Genomic DNA, 15,314 nt, shown 5'->3' with positions numbered 1-15,314 from the left:
CCCCGGGAGAGAAAGGAGGCGAGAGAGAGAAACCACATGCCCAGCTTATGTCAGTTCTGAACCCAGACAGAAAATATTTGAAATAAAAAAAATAATCTCAGACTGAGGAGAGGAACACCTTCCCAGCAATCTGCTTGCAGTGCCTTGGCTGTCATTTCTGAAGGAGCTAAAGCTGCCCAAGGATTTCTAGCACACACCAGTTCTGCCCACATAGTAGAAGTCATAGGTATTGCTTGCCGTGCACTGGTGCTCTGCAGCCAGGGAGAGCAGCTGCTGGCCCTGGAAGCAGCATTTTGCTGCAGGAGAGAAGAGAAACCAGCAAGCGAACTCGTGTCAGGAAAACACCCTCAGATCAGTGGTTGCTGGAGTCTGCAAGGAATTGCTAGATTATCAGCACATTTGCAGTACAGGTAAGGCATAGTAGTATCCGATGCAGAGGACTCAGTGAAGGTCTGGCCCGAGTCCTGGTGCTGGGTCAGCAGCCTGTGTTACAACTGGCCCTGCACAAGCGCAACAGATTTGTGTGCGTGGGCATGAGCCAAAATAATGGAAATTCTGAAGCTATACTGTACAGCAACTCACTGGAGAAGTCAAGGTCAAATAAGTCAGTCTTTGCTGTCACCTCTGGGAGGAGAGCTGTTTCTCAAAGAGCTCGCATTATCCGCTGGCTAAGCCCAGACTGCCCTCAGCGTGGTTCCTGCAGTTAAATACCAGCTGCTTACAGGGCACCAGGCTGCATTTTGTTCCCACTGACAGGGAGGGAAACATGAGTAAGTGCCTCACTTCTAGTCTGCAATCTGTTTAGGGGAAAGATCTTGTTATTTCTGACTCTGGGCTCTTCATAGCAGAAGCTGCTCCATCTCTGTGTCTCGTACAGCAGGAACGTGATGGTGGTGGTCAAGCAGAAGTCCGGAGTAATTTGCCCTTAGCACAGTAACATGTACTCTTACAGCACAGTAAAATAACAACAATTCATGCCAGACTAAAAGGCTTATTACTCCTCTGTTTAAATTATACGGAAGTCAACTCTTGGAGGTCCCTCTGAGCACAGCTCACAGCAATACACATGGTTACCTCAAGCAGGATTTGCTGTATATTACCAATAAAAAGACCATCAAAGTCTCTGCTGCAACATTTCCTGCCAACTACCAAAAGATGACCCATAACAAAGGGACTACAACCAAGTCCCATCTGTGTGAGCTCTAGATCTTTTTAATAAATTCATGCATCTCCTCCGGATCCCAGGAGTTTGTTGGGGTTGTGGAAGCAGCACTGCCTCACTTACGTGATCACACAAGAATATCTACATGCATCAGCCTCCAGGCAAAAAAATCTTGGGTGCTACCATACAGCCTGAGTAACATTTTACTGCCCTTTTAATGCTGAAAATAAAAGTAAAACTAACAACCACAGATCTGTGGTGTGATATACTGTGGAGTAAAGACAATCTAAAACAAGTTCTCAGGGTCACATGAATGCAATTAAAAATCCGCAGCAGTCGGGTATCAGCCCAAATACTACTACAAGCTTTGCAGCAAGGATGCTTTATCAAACCATCAGAGCTGTCAACACATTAGATAACAGCTTCTACCTTTCCTAACAATGCAATCTGATCAATACTCGAGGGCTTCTGATAGTGCCTGATGACAATTAACTCTATTCTAACATCAAAGAAAATTCATATACAAGGCCTTGGTACTGAGGTTAAAAAGTGTGCACAGGCAATGGAGAACATAGCTTTTAAAAATGTTTTTAAGTAGCTCCTTGACATCTCATATGATAACACAAAACAAAGACATGAGGTTTAAAGAGAAAAGCAAACAGCTCAGGTCTCTCTTTCAACTGTCAAACTGCCTCTTACCCAAGACCGATTCAGGCGTCTCCCCCTACTAAAGCTGCCTATGTGCATGGGAGCATTTCCCCGCACCCATCCCAGCCTGCATGGTGTAAAGCCCCCTGGACCCAGCCCCACAAGGGCCTGATCATACATAAGGAGTTTCTGTATCACATCCCCTTGCAGCTGGTACTGTGGGCAAGTATTTTGAACAGCACGAGCCCTAACAAATAACCTTGGCTATGCCCTGTGCCAGCATTTATTTCCTTTCTGTTGTCTACAAACAAACATCTCGGCTCCTTTTTAGCTGCTTTTGGTATCTTTGAACTGCTTGTGTACCAGAGAGGGACAAAAGTGATTTCCTGCATATGGGGACACTGAACTACGAGACGACCCTCACTTTCAGGTGGGTCAAGCCTTGTGCTCTGAGTAAAATCCCAGAGGGTTACAAATGTGGACTGGTCACTTGGGGATAATGGAAATGCTTTTAGCCAACGCACTTTTTAAAAAAAGTGACTGGCACAGTACGCTACCATAGGAACGGACAGAATACTGACCCTGCCGCACGACACACCGATCTCACTTCCACCTTATTCTATGTGAAAAGACTATAAACTGCAGAAATGAGTCAGAAGGACAACTCAGCACTTTTGAATCAGCTCTTCACTTGGGCTGCCAGCCAAACAATGGAACACTGTTGATCCAGAGCTTGTATACGCTACCTCCTCATGCAACATACAACTGCAAAGCAAGCCAGTGACTAGTAAACTAACATCTGCTGATCTCACTATGTAGTCCACAGCCTTCCTTGGCAGATCAGTACGGCTGCTTTTTTGGCAAGAGGTTTCACATGCTTTCAGCCATGAACATGAGGGAAATCAGAATAAGGTCATGAGCTTGAGTCACAGTCAGCACTGGTGTGCCAGGAGTCTGGCTAGGGATGGCGAACCTTTGCATTTAGAGGCTGCTCATTTTAACGATTTGGGAAATTCTTAGGCATCCAAAGAAATGAGATCCCGTAGCAAAACAGCAGTACTGGACACTAGGTGAACAGTGTTATCTTCCACAGCTATGTGGGCAACTCTGTTCCTATTGCCAAAGAACTGCTCTGGCAATGCTCTGTTTTGCACAGAAAAGCAGCCCTTTCTCCGAGCTCTTGGAGAGTACCCAATTCTTTTCTGCAGTAGGAAAACATTCATAAAACAGGGGCAGAGGGAAAGGAATGGACATAAAAGGGGAGGATAAACCAGGAAAATATGCAAGGCAGAGCGCCTCAAAGATTCGCACTCAGGTAAACAGAGAAGTATGTTCTCACTATAGGAATGAAGATGCTGTGTGACGCCAGCTCCCCTGGGCCTGGGTCGTTCTTGGCTCCTGGAGTCGCTCCCTGCCTGCCAAAGGACTGACACCTCCCTTCCACGTGTCTGATGCTGACTGATTTTGACACTCAGCCTCACGAAAGCAAGGGCGTTACCTTGAGGTCTCCATTACTTAGTGGTCATCAGAAGCACAACAACTGCAAGGAAAGGTAAAGGTAAAAATAAAACCCAAACACAAAGACTTGCTTACTGTGTTTGTTTTTCTTCTCTGGCAGAGGTGGTGGCTTCTCTGGGTCACTGTTAGAATCTGGAGCAGCAAAGTCAGCAATGAATTCAACTGGTGCTGAAGAGTTTCCTTGCTGCAAAGGCAAAACAGCAGCAAACGGCGTGAAGGGTACTGATGGGACAGATGCCGCATTCTGCATGTCATCCTCCGAGATGTTATCGTATTGGGATGGGTGCCTCTCATAGGACACCCTGCAGCCTGAGTTATCTGAAGTCTGAGAGGCTGCGCTCCTCCTCTTCTTTTCTGGTAAAGCTGGAGGAGTCTCTGTTGGCTGCGCTGCTCCTGAGAGGCTGCAGAATTCCAGTGGAGGGGAGCTGCCCTGCGGGAGCTGGAAAGTGTGTCCATGGAAAGGGGAGCCAGACTCACCCAAGGACTCTGGCAATGGGCTGAGGATACCTGGCACCTGCTGAGGTATCTGATCAGCGTTGGAGAGGTCCTGCTGCAGGAATTCATAGTCTGGATCATAGTGATCTGATTGATCTGGTTAAATAGATGGGACAGGAGAATGATGCATTAGTTTCTCTTTTACCATTTAGCCCTTCTCAATTCTGCCCCTCTCATTCCATCAGTTAATTAATCAGGTCATTTAATCAGAGCGGCACTTCCTTGCAGCAGGGACCATCTTGCCATACCTTCTGTAACGTCCAGCCTTAATAAAACTCTTATCATTATTTTTTTACACTAGCAGACAAATAATAAAAATTCAATAGGTAGATCATTGCAGACATTATTTATGTTTTATATTTATAGTTTTATTTTCTTTCCTAATACATAGAAACAACATCACTTTAGTCTAGCAGGACTGTCATTTCTGCAGACAAGGCTGAAATCAACAAAACATTCCACTTGAGAGCTGAATTGAGTTTGAAGACAATCATCTATAGCTAGGGGAACACATTCCTCTGGGCTTTTTCCTATCCGAAAGAATATAATTCTGCACAGAACCGCCTGCAGCAACTACAAGATGACAGTTGTAAGCGCAACCCATTTACTTCTGTTATCACAGCTATGACAGCTCCCAAACAAGAGTGAAGGGGGCTCCTCCAGCGGCCCTGGACAACCCCCCGCTTACCTAACGTTTCACAGCTTGTGTTGCGGGAACACTGACCACTGTCGCGGTCCAGAGAAGAGAGCTGCTCGTCAGACTTGCTGAGTTTGCCAATGCTACTGCACGGTGAGAGGCGAGGAGATTCACCCCCATAGGAGTGGCTTCCACCTGACAACCTTCTCTGGGCATAGCAGTCCACATCAAAATCCTTAAGAAAAAAAAAAAAAAAAAAAATCGCTGTCATTCTTGGCAGCTCACTAGCAAGCAAGATGCAGCTCAAAGAGCAAACACTTCATAGCTGTGTTAAGAAAACCAGGAGCAGAGAGGATCAGCGCTGCTAGCCCTCTCTAGTTAGACAAGCTCATCAGGACCACAGAAAACCTCGGATTTGGTAAACAGCCCGTGCCAGGGAGCTCTGTGTGTTCTTGCTTCAGGCAGGGTGTGCTGTGACCCACTCTGGACTTCACAGAGAAGATGACTGAGTTCCTCACTGCCACACACGCCTGATGACTGCTTGTCAAGACACTGATACTCGCTCACCAGACTGCAAGATTTCTCATTAAATAGCTGGGGCTTTAGCAAATATTTGGTTAGCTTAAGTGCACAGAAAGGGAAAATAAGCTACAGTGAGATACAACTTTCTGTGCCTATAACTACGTTTCTATTTCGGAAATTACCTCAAGCTTATCAAACTGTGAGTGAACCCCTCACGTATTCCCACGGCAGCCAAGCAACCTAAGTGTGACTGTACTAGCAACTGAAGAGCTGCACAGCTTCACGTGGGTCAGCCAAACAACTGCAGAGGCTCCCTAAGCCAGAGCTGAGACTTTGGGGATGAGGACAAGATTTGATTTTGGTGCAATTTAATATGATCCAGGTCCCCACTGCTGAGTTAGTAAGTTCCTGAATGTATAAAGCAAACCCAGCCATTTACAACCTCATAAACCCCAGACCAGCACAAGTGATGGAATATGATTAACGCACACAGTCCCAAGTTTTCAATTTTTCTACCAGAAAATTTACAAATTTCCCCAAAGCACCAGCAGTAGTCAGAGCAGTTGCTCAAACTACTGCTTGGGTTAAAAGATGTTTTAAGCTGTGACTGGATGAAGACAGACATCTGATCTCAATATGCCATGTGCTCCCTTGACCTGTAAGCAAACCTTGGTGAGATCTCAGTAAGCTCAAGCCAGCCACTCTGTACCTGATCTATTCAACATAGCAACACTCAACTGCTCACATCGTCACACTCTGCTACAGCTCAAGGCAACAAAGTTTGTAGCAATTTGTTAATTAAATCCAACAATACTGTAAAAAAATTTGAGCTGTTCACATTATTTATTACACTGGTGTTCCTGCCACTAGAACTCCAGAGCTCTCCTGTACAGGGCTGTTGGGACGAGCAGAGGCGTGCAGGGAACTGCGCGGCTGCAGGTCACGGCATTTCTCTGAGCTTTTGCTTCAGTTCACAGCACGTTTCCCTCGGCTTTCACAAAGGGCTTACGCCATTACCTGTCTGTTGATTCCAACAGGTAAACTGGACCCACTGGTGGCTCGACTCATGGGGGCCACGACTGCCACTCTGGTTGGGGAAGGTGCCGACTGCCGTTTTTTAGGAGGCAATGCTGGTGGAGGGCTGCAAGATACAACAGGCATTGATGCTTCCATTACCCTTCCAGCAGAAAGACTTTCAGAGGCTTCACAAGCCTGTTTTCCAGAAAGGCTTTGATTTACCAGGCTCAAAACTCACAGGTTCTTGTCCAAAGCTGGCCAGGAGCTGTTCAGCAAAGCGTATCCCCTAACAAATATCAGTTTAAGAATATCTGGCAGGTAAGGTCCTGTACAGTGATTTATTTTTTAAGGTTGGAAAACAGTTGGCATTTCTCAAACAAAAACAATTGCTGATTTAAAAATTATTTTTAATGGTGCTAATTAGCACAGTAATTATTCTTTAATAAGGTGAAAATCCAAATTAAATATTTTGGTTGACCCAAATATTGTTTCCATTGACAGAAGGAAAAAAGAAAAAAAATCTTTTTCTGCCCTTTTACTCTCCTGGTGAACTTCGGGAAACAAGACGGTGAGCGTTGCTCTCAACATGTAACTGCGAGGGCCCATGTTTTGGCATGAATCTGCTTTGGATACACACATTGGCAGTAACTAGTGAGATTTTAACCACTGTATTTTTAGTTTCTGAATTTAAGGACACATAACTCTGGTCATCGTCAAGCCTGTGAGGTTCCCAAGAAGACACATATTCTGTTCCTAGACCATACAAGGAAATTTTTACATAACCCATGAGAATTCATAAAATACTTAGAAATGTGATTCTTTTGGCCAGCCATAGCCCTTGATGCTGCATTTTCAAATTAGCGCTTGACATGTATTTTTCACACTATCCAGTAGCACCAGTACTAGAGAAGAAAAACATCATACGCAGACCTAAAACCTGCAAATTGGGGGTTTTCTGTTCCTTCTGAAAATAGAACATAGAAACTTTCACGTGGTTACTTGTAGAACAGGGTAAGAACAACCAAGTAAAAGACTTTTGTCACGCACTGTTGGCTCCTTTCACTCTTAAGCTGATAAGCAATGCAGAACAACCTGGATGTGCAGGACAGATTGATAACTGCCAGCTGAGGTTAACGGAACATTTCCCTTTGGATATAACAGCACAAGATACCGTTGTACAGTGTGGTATTCACATGAGGTTCTTACACGTTTATGTGATGCCTCTCATGCATGGATCTCAGGGCATGGCACTATCCTCACATAAAAAGAAGGAAAGGCAAACACAGATAATGAAGGGTACTGCTCAAAACAAGACAGAGAACACAAAGTCATAAACAGAGTCCAGGAGCAGGGAAGAATTACTCTGGAGGACTGGAAATTCAGAGGCATTGCTAACCCTCCTCATGACCTCTCTTGTGCACAATTTGCAAGATCGTTTAAAAAACAAGAAGCTGGTAAAAGCCACTAGTATTTTTCAGTCAGCCGGCTGGCCAGTATTACCTGTTTTCTGCCACACGAATGCTAGGCAGAGGGGGTTTAGGAGGTGCAACTTCTTCATCCATGGAGTCAGTCAGTAGCTCGTTGGATTGAGTCATATTAGTTGTTTTGTTGAGGATCTCCATTTCTCGGTCTGTAAGGGGAAGTTCTGATGGGCTGCAACAAGCAAAATAGCGATTGTAGATCATAAACCACAGTTGGAATGCAGCATGCTGACAGATTAACACATATTTTAAATCATATGCAATATGAGAGACACCTACAGCAGAAGGCAGAATTTGCATCTGTAGATGGAATTCCACGTATATGCAGAATACAACGTGAACATGTCATGGCCAAGTGATGTTTCATTGCCAGATTTTGGTATCTTTCCTACCATAGCATATTCTCTTGAAGCGGTCCCACTGTGATGGATGAAGCTACATAAAGCACACTACCGTCTGTGAAGAATAACTGAATGCTTTAATTCAACTATCAGTAGCCAGAAATTATCCCTTCTATATTACTCCTGCACACAGAAGAAATCCTTGCCAGTGACCCACCTGTCAGATTTACATGCTGGTAAACTGGGTTTAACTGGGCTTGTGGGAGAGGGATGCTCCTGCTTTTCAATGGTGAGCCTGACCAGCTCCTGATGGATGGAGAGAAGAGAAGAAAAAGAGAATAATCATTATTTGCTGAATGCTGCACTCAAACATCGTAGGACAGAAAGGGATGCTACTGCAGCAAACTCTTGGTTACCCAGGTTATGGATTAATGATGGACACAGAGAGTGCTGAGCTGGGTGTGAGTCTGGCACAGAGCTGTACAAATGATACAGCGCTGCTGCTAAGGAGCAGCCTGCTCCCTGTAATAGTTTAGCCATATTTGAGTTACGTTCACAAACCCTGGCCCTATGGGGATTCTGCACAAACCCACATGTGTGTCTTTTTGCTGTGCTTCCTCTTTCCTCTATCGTCACAAATGTGTTCCAGTCCCCACAGCACCCTAGATAATGGCAAATTGACTTTACATACATAAGTACAGAAAAGTCTTGCACAGTGGAGTACTTCACCTAGCCAGTAAAAAAAAAAATTGCTTTGTATTTTATAAGCAAGTATGTATTTGTTTCAAAAAGCAAGTTTTCTGTTGGGCATCTTACAACAAATTAAATAATGAACACTTTCATTAAAAGGCCAGCTTCTCCTGAAGCCATCTTTTAACATGTTAGCAGTGGAAGTCTTAATCATTCAAGGAACTACTACAGTGTATCTGTTATAAGCAGATAAGGCTCTGGATAAAGAGATAAGGGCATGATAATCCTGAACTACAAGTCTGCCTGCAGTCAAAACAACAATCATTCACACCAGAAAGATGGAGAGAACATTTTATGTATGTCTGAGGCTGACAAATAGATCTACTGCTCACAGATACAAACACATGCCCTCTTACAGGCAGGCTGGAAAACTGCCAGCGCTTCCTGACAGTGTTGGCTTCCCAGCATATTATGCAAAGGAAACTATATAGGATCAATTTTTTAATTTTTCTTTTTTAAAAGCAGCCTGAAGTACAGTGTCATCATTCTAGTATCATCTTCATGTCTGTGTCTGTTGAGCTTGGAAACAACTGTCATTGCTCTCTCAATGCAGTAACTGCAACCGGAATATTGTCCTCCTCCTGAGGAAGGGAAATACTCTAGTTCTCGTATTTTTATAAAAGTTTCTATTTAAAGCTGAACTTCCATGGGTCAACACATGCACAACAAGAGGAATACAGTACTGCACTGAATGTGCAAAGGACAGCAAATGCAGTCCCAAGTGTCTTCCACAGCTTATTTTGGTCTCGATGTTCTACTTACATTCTTGGTGTGAGCTTGTGCTCAAAAATAATTTACACCGTGTCAACCAAAAACATGATGAAACCCTCAGCTTTCCAGAAGCTGTCCTGGAAAATCCCACACACGGGGAAGGAAGAGAGCGCAAACAGAGCACATACAGATGTGCATGCAGGCTAATGCTATGAAGATGTTCCTGTCTGGGACAGACAGACAAGAGCCCTGGCGAGGAACAGCGTGTTCTGAGACATGCCCTGATGAGAAAAAGCACAGCACCAAGTCGACCACAGCCGACCAGCCTGGTCAGCTCCCACCTCCAAGGAGGGCCGCATCCCCAGCAGGGAAATAGTCTGCGACAAGGAGCAACAGAGCGACGAGGCTTTTGACAATCTATCAGCTCCGCTGTGGTAATGTACGTTACGCAGGAAAAGTAAAAAAACTAATGCCCTTCAATCGCAGAACTACAGCGAACTGTCCTCAGACTTCTCTGCTGAGCGCCTCCAGTTACTCAACAGAAACTATTTTTTAAAGAAGTACTTTCCTCTGTCTCATCCTCTCTTTCAGGATGAACAATCTTTAATTAAAAACTTGCTATTCCTTTTAGACTTTAGAAATTCCCCTATAAAGTTTACAGAACATCACTAGGAAAAACAGCCGTAGGACCTGGGAGCGTACAAACCCCAAACAAGGCTGTTCTGTAAATTGAACAATCTGGAAATCACACAGTGACACCATTTGACTCTTCTGGCTGCAGCTGGCACCATGCTCCAAGTCACTGTCTGTGTCTGTGTGGTGACACCATGCATTGCCACCTTCTCACCTTCTGGACAAACCTCCACCGCTGAAGAGGTTTCCAGAGACTCTCATGCACCTCAACGGACTCAGCGTCAGACCCTGTGGGGTTATCAGGTACTTGCCAGCAAGAACAGTGAGTCCACACAATGTGTAAGAGCACAAAAAAGGGAAATAAAATGTACGGGCATTCAAACCAAAACCGAAAAGCCTCCGGGCTGAAGCACTCTGTTTTCCTATTTTGCCAGTTGTAATGGACACACGCCTGTCCACCATATGGGAGCGTAGGTTACAACAGGGGAGAAAACCAATCAAATTTGGCTGAAAAGTATCTTTAGAATGATTCAAGCCATTGCTGCTGTGAAAAATACCCAGAACACCTCCCACCAGAGACACCGAGACGACATATGATTGACAATACTCAAGAGGATCACTTTTTCCTCTAAACTTTGACAAACATCACCAGATTGCCTGGACCCTGACCTTTTCTCCTATCTGCTAACCCCAAAATGAGTACTGATGTTTGAAAATCAAGCCAAGATCTTTAGTGTACACACAAAGGTAATCAGCACGCAACTGAGCCAGATGCACATTATGCTATTCCTTATCAGCAAGTAAAGAGATTCCTGCAGCAGTAATTAGAGATAATTAAAGCCTCTCTACAAACTTACGCTACTTCAGCAAGCTGGAAATTCCAAAATGAGATGGATTTTTAAGAAGTTACATAATCGAAACAGGGATTTTTTTTTTCCTTTTTACATGTGCCTAACAGGGTACTAAACCCTGAGATCAGAACAGCAAGTAACACAAGTGAACAAGTAACTCTTTTATGCTCAATTCTGAAAATAAAGGGGGAAGTAAGCACTGAAATGTGGAAGTGGATCTTATGTGATCTGCCAGAAAAACAAAAAAGGCTGTCCACAGCAGAGAAGTGTCCAGCTTCTCAGTTCTGCTTCCAGATCTGAAAGCTGGCTAGGCCCTTCTAAAATAAACCTTGTTCCTTGCTATGCAGTAGGAGATGAGCGCACACCACTTCCAAATGCTGACCTGTTGATGGGCAGACACGTTCGCATCAACCCAGACAGCCACGCATCTGCTCCAACCACGCTCCAAGCTGACCAGACATAAGCCAGCTCCAACTGGAAGGCCAAAATAACTTTTAATCTAACAACAGAGTAGGGACTGATATAGCCATGCCGCTCAGCAGGGCTTAACAGCTCAGGCTTAGCACTGTTTGGACGTGCCTGTGTCGCTTCCAGCCTAGGCTGGCTCGCAGCGTGGGCAGAGCAGGCATCCGAGACCTTCCACCTATCCGCACAGGCACACTGCTTTGGCTGGAAGGCAACAGGTACCGGGGGTTCAAATACTGCTTGAAGTGAAAGGACAGTGGCTGTCCAAGTCGCAGGCAATAAGACTACACATCTCTATCCTGGATCTGGTGATAACACGGCTCTCCAGAGCAGATTCGTTAAGTGATAACAGAGTGAACCATCTCACTCTTTGCTGGGGTATTACACTTCAGATACCACAGTGCAGATTTTCACGTACTGCAAATTGCTGCTGAATTCCAACACTAACAGCAGCTGAGACTTTAGGCTAAACTCTTTTTCTCTATCCTGCTGTGCAAATTTAAGGCCAGCTTTACTTTTCAAATCTGGAATTTAAAGGGCATATTGCGCAAAATAATCCTGGAAAATCTGTCTTCTTTAGGTGATGGGAATGATTTGTTTCAAAGATACTAGTTTAAAAGGCTCGATAAGTCAGTAGATTTTAGTATCTGTGTTTGATCAACATTAAAGAGATATTCAGAGCATGCAAACACCACACCAAGACTCCCAAAAACCTTGGGAGGTCCACTTAATTTTTGCATTCAGCTCCAGTTAATAAAAACTGAGTTTGAGTACAGTGAAAGATGTCTGTTCCCGATACACTAATCCAGGTGAAACATCTGCCGCAGTTCTTAAAACTCTACCCCAACTTTCCTTCTATACTTGATTTAAATATTCCCCTTTAGATTCAGTCCTGCTGTTGAAAGAGGCTTAACCTTCACTACAGTTTGCAAAATAAGGTTCCCAGGAGATATGATGGTCTCTGTGCTGGTGCCCTGAGCCCGGGTCAAGGAAACTTTTAACTGCAGTGCTAGGACAGCTGAATGAACAGCCTCCGCGGCCATCAGCCCAGAAACAAGCCTGGGAAACAGAAATAATGGATACCAAAAGCTTACCGGGAGGCAGAAGGAAAGCCAACAGCTTTCCCCGGGGTGGGGCAGGGAGGGAATGCTGTAAGCAGGTCTCACAAAGGATACAAAGGTTTCTGTTAAACGTTTCCATTAGTTACGTAAAATTAATCTCCAGAAAACTGAGCTTAGCTCATCACCTGTTCCACACCCTAATCCAACTGCTGAAAGCGGTGATGTATCACTGACGAATCCCTTGAAATTTATGTTAAAAGATGGAGCTGGAGTCTTTGATTCTCTGTGGGCACTGACAAGGAAGCATTGCAATTATATTTTGCCTAGACGGAAAACAGGCAAACTCTGTCTCCTAATATGCATGGGAGACTAGGAATGACGTGCTGAAAACATACTACAATGTTCAGTAAAGATTTATTGCCTCTTCCAATTCATCCAAATGCCAGGGTGAGCATTTCAGAAGTGCACACTAATAGCCAAATGGTTTGTGCTAGTCTTTAACCAGCACACCGAGCAGGATCATTTCACTTACGGACCAGATGATTTGAGAGGTAGTTTAGTGAAGGCAAGAATAGGATCTTTATATTTTACCTGCACTTAAAAACCTCTTTCAAGTAGATCTCTTCCAAAATACATTATGATATACTTTATATAATATACTTTACAATATTTGTCTCATGTACCTTGACTCCATCCAGAACAGCTTTTATGACATCCTTCACTGTTGTCACCATCTCCTTGTCTTCTGAATTCACACCTTCCAGCATCACTTGATCAGACCAGCGAATGAGATTGGCCAGACTCTGGTACACACGGCTATAGCAAGATGAGATGGCAGAACTGGATGGCAGGGGAGGAAATAGTTGAGGAAAAAAAAAGAACAAAATGAAATTATGGAGATACTAGCAAATGTTACGAGACTGCTTGATTTAAAGTGCATTTCACACTGTTAAAAATGTGATTGTTCTCCTCTCTCTGACACTCAGAATTTGTGCTGAGCAGGTGACAAAGCCTGGGTTTCTCCTCTGCTGCATTTGCTCTCCTGTCCTCCAGCACCAAATGGGACAACAGTGTGAAGGTACAATCAATCAACAGCTCGTTCTCAGTTAACAGAGTATCTGGGCTGCAGGTTAACACAGCAATGCTAAAAAGAACATGCTTTCCATTTTAATTTACAGCTCCATCCTATGCCTTAACTTCAAAGGTAAATATTTAAGTCCTGTATTTAAATCTAAGTCATATTATTTCAGTTTTATCTGTGCTTTCCTTCTTCCTTATTAACTCTCCTCAAAAATGTCTTGGATAATTGAGAGCTGACTGTATTTATTGCCTTACAAATCATTTCCTCACTGTTTATGATGCCTGAAAACATGTAATTAAAACCTGCTTCTTCACAGAAATTGAACTGAATGAATTTCAGGTTTGGAAGAGGAAGGGTGTTGCTTTGTTTTGCTTTTAATGAGAAACAGAATTGAAGCTATTGTTCCAAAAAAAAAAAAAAAAAAAAAAGAATTTTGGAAGAATGACAACTCTAAATAAAAGTTAACTGTAACAACACTGCTCACAGGCATTTTCCTGGCAATTCTGAAAACACTTACTTCATTACTAAACAAGGTGTGTTAACAGTATTGCTGATGGCAACGCTTCAACAATTCTTTGTAAAGTTAAATCAATTTCAAACTGCATCAAAACCGTAAACAGATAAGGGAAGGTGTAATCTTGCAATCATTACTGATACCAGTGTTCCAAATCTCCCCATTTCTCTTTGGTATCCATTTTACACTGGCTTAACTCCAGTAATTTCATTATCTGTGAGAAGAGAATCAAGCCCACAAGCTTCAATGAGATTATTTAGGTGAATGAGGTTTGCAGAACCAAAGAACTATTGTGAAGTTACAACCAGGGGGATACAAACAACAGCAAGTACTTTTTTGTTTGGCTGGGGTTTTTGTTGTTTTTTTCAAAAAGCATGCTTGCCATTTGTTCTAATTTCAAATGAAATTAGCTTGCTAGGAGATATTTCCTAAATAGGCCCCTCCCTCATCTCTTTCTAAGGCTTTGATTTCTTCGCCATTAATCTTCAGTCTGCTTCCTTCTAAGGAGGCAGTAATTGAAAACCCATTTTGTGCTAGATTTAATTACTTTTTTCCTTGATGCAAATGCTTCCCCTAAAGCAAAAAGAAGTCCAACAATAATTGTAGGGCTTTCTTCCACACTGACACAAGTTTTGCTCACTTTTCTTGAGGGGGATTTGCTATCAAAATCACCCCTTTGTATCCTGCCACTACTCAAAAGAAATAAAGTGCATAGGTAGGCACGAAAAGACATCGCTTTTTAAGAATACCAGATCCCCTTCATTTCTGTGAGGCTAAACAAGGCAGAACACATATATGGGATCTGTGCTGTTAATACATACCATTTCCAGAAGGAGAGACTTACCACTCTGTAGAGGACTCCATTGACTACTGACTCTGAAAATTCTGCTTCTATGGGTAAATATGGATACCCAACTATCGAGGTTGCGTTAGTTCACTACTGAGAGACAGTATAAGGAATCTGAAGAATAAAACTGTCTGAAATACTGCTGCTACTGAAGACCACTTAGTTGATACTTATTTCCAAATATATTCTTGGAAGGGAAGATCACCCAGCGAACACCCAGTGGATACGTAAATCAAAACAAGTGACTATAAAGACAACATGTTCTATCCTAAAAATATTTGCTGACATTTTACATGTTCTCGTGTAAGGGGAAAGTTTGTTCCTTCTTTTATTAAGTGAAAGTCGGTACTTGTCAGGAATTTAATGGCTGTGGGAAACCTGATAGCAACCAAAGAAACTTTTGTGTCTGTATCCAGAAGCGTGATGAATGTTCCCATTCTAACAGCTATTGTTCGTTGTACTTCTATAAATCTAACCTAAATCGAGTCTCTCCTGTCCCAGCCAGAGCTCTAATACTCACCCATTGCCTCCTTCCTTTTGTACCGTCAGATACAACCCTGGCCCATACGTTAGGGCCAAA

General features: G+C 43.4%; 1 protein-coding gene across 9 annotated transcripts in view; it reads right to left on the bottom strand.

The window, feature by feature from the left end:
* Positions 1-15,314, bottom strand: part of RAPGEF1 (Rap guanine nucleotide exchange factor 1) — an 88,958-nt gene that overhangs the window by 33,446 nt on the left and 40,198 nt on the right. For 8 of the 9 annotated variants that reach the window (XM_054848489.1, XM_054848490.1, XM_054848491.1 and 5 more), the window contains 6 exons: positions 12,976-13,132; positions 8,039-8,127; positions 7,500-7,652; positions 6,000-6,123; positions 4,512-4,695; positions 3,404-3,919 (listed from right to left, as the gene is read on the bottom strand). In XM_054848489.1, the coding sequence (XP_054704464.1) occupies positions 3,404-3,919; positions 4,512-4,695; positions 6,000-6,123; positions 7,500-7,652; positions 8,039-8,127; positions 12,976-13,132 (1,223 nt within the window). Of the gene's footprint in view, positions 1-3,403; positions 3,920-4,511; positions 4,696-5,999; positions 6,124-7,499; positions 7,653-7,759; positions 7,905-8,038; positions 8,128-12,975; positions 13,133-15,314 lie in introns of those variants that run through there. The other variant, XM_054848496.1, reaches the window with a different exon arrangement.

The sequence above is a fragment of the Grus americana genome, chromosome 20, assembly GCF_028858705.1.
Source record: "Grus americana isolate bGruAme1 chromosome 20, bGruAme1.mat, whole genome shotgun sequence".
NCBI classification, from domain to species: Eukaryota; Metazoa; Chordata; class Aves; order Gruiformes; family Gruidae; genus Grus; species Grus americana.
Note: the sequence above shows the minus strand (reverse complement) of the source record. Positions and strands in the feature narration are given on the sequence as shown.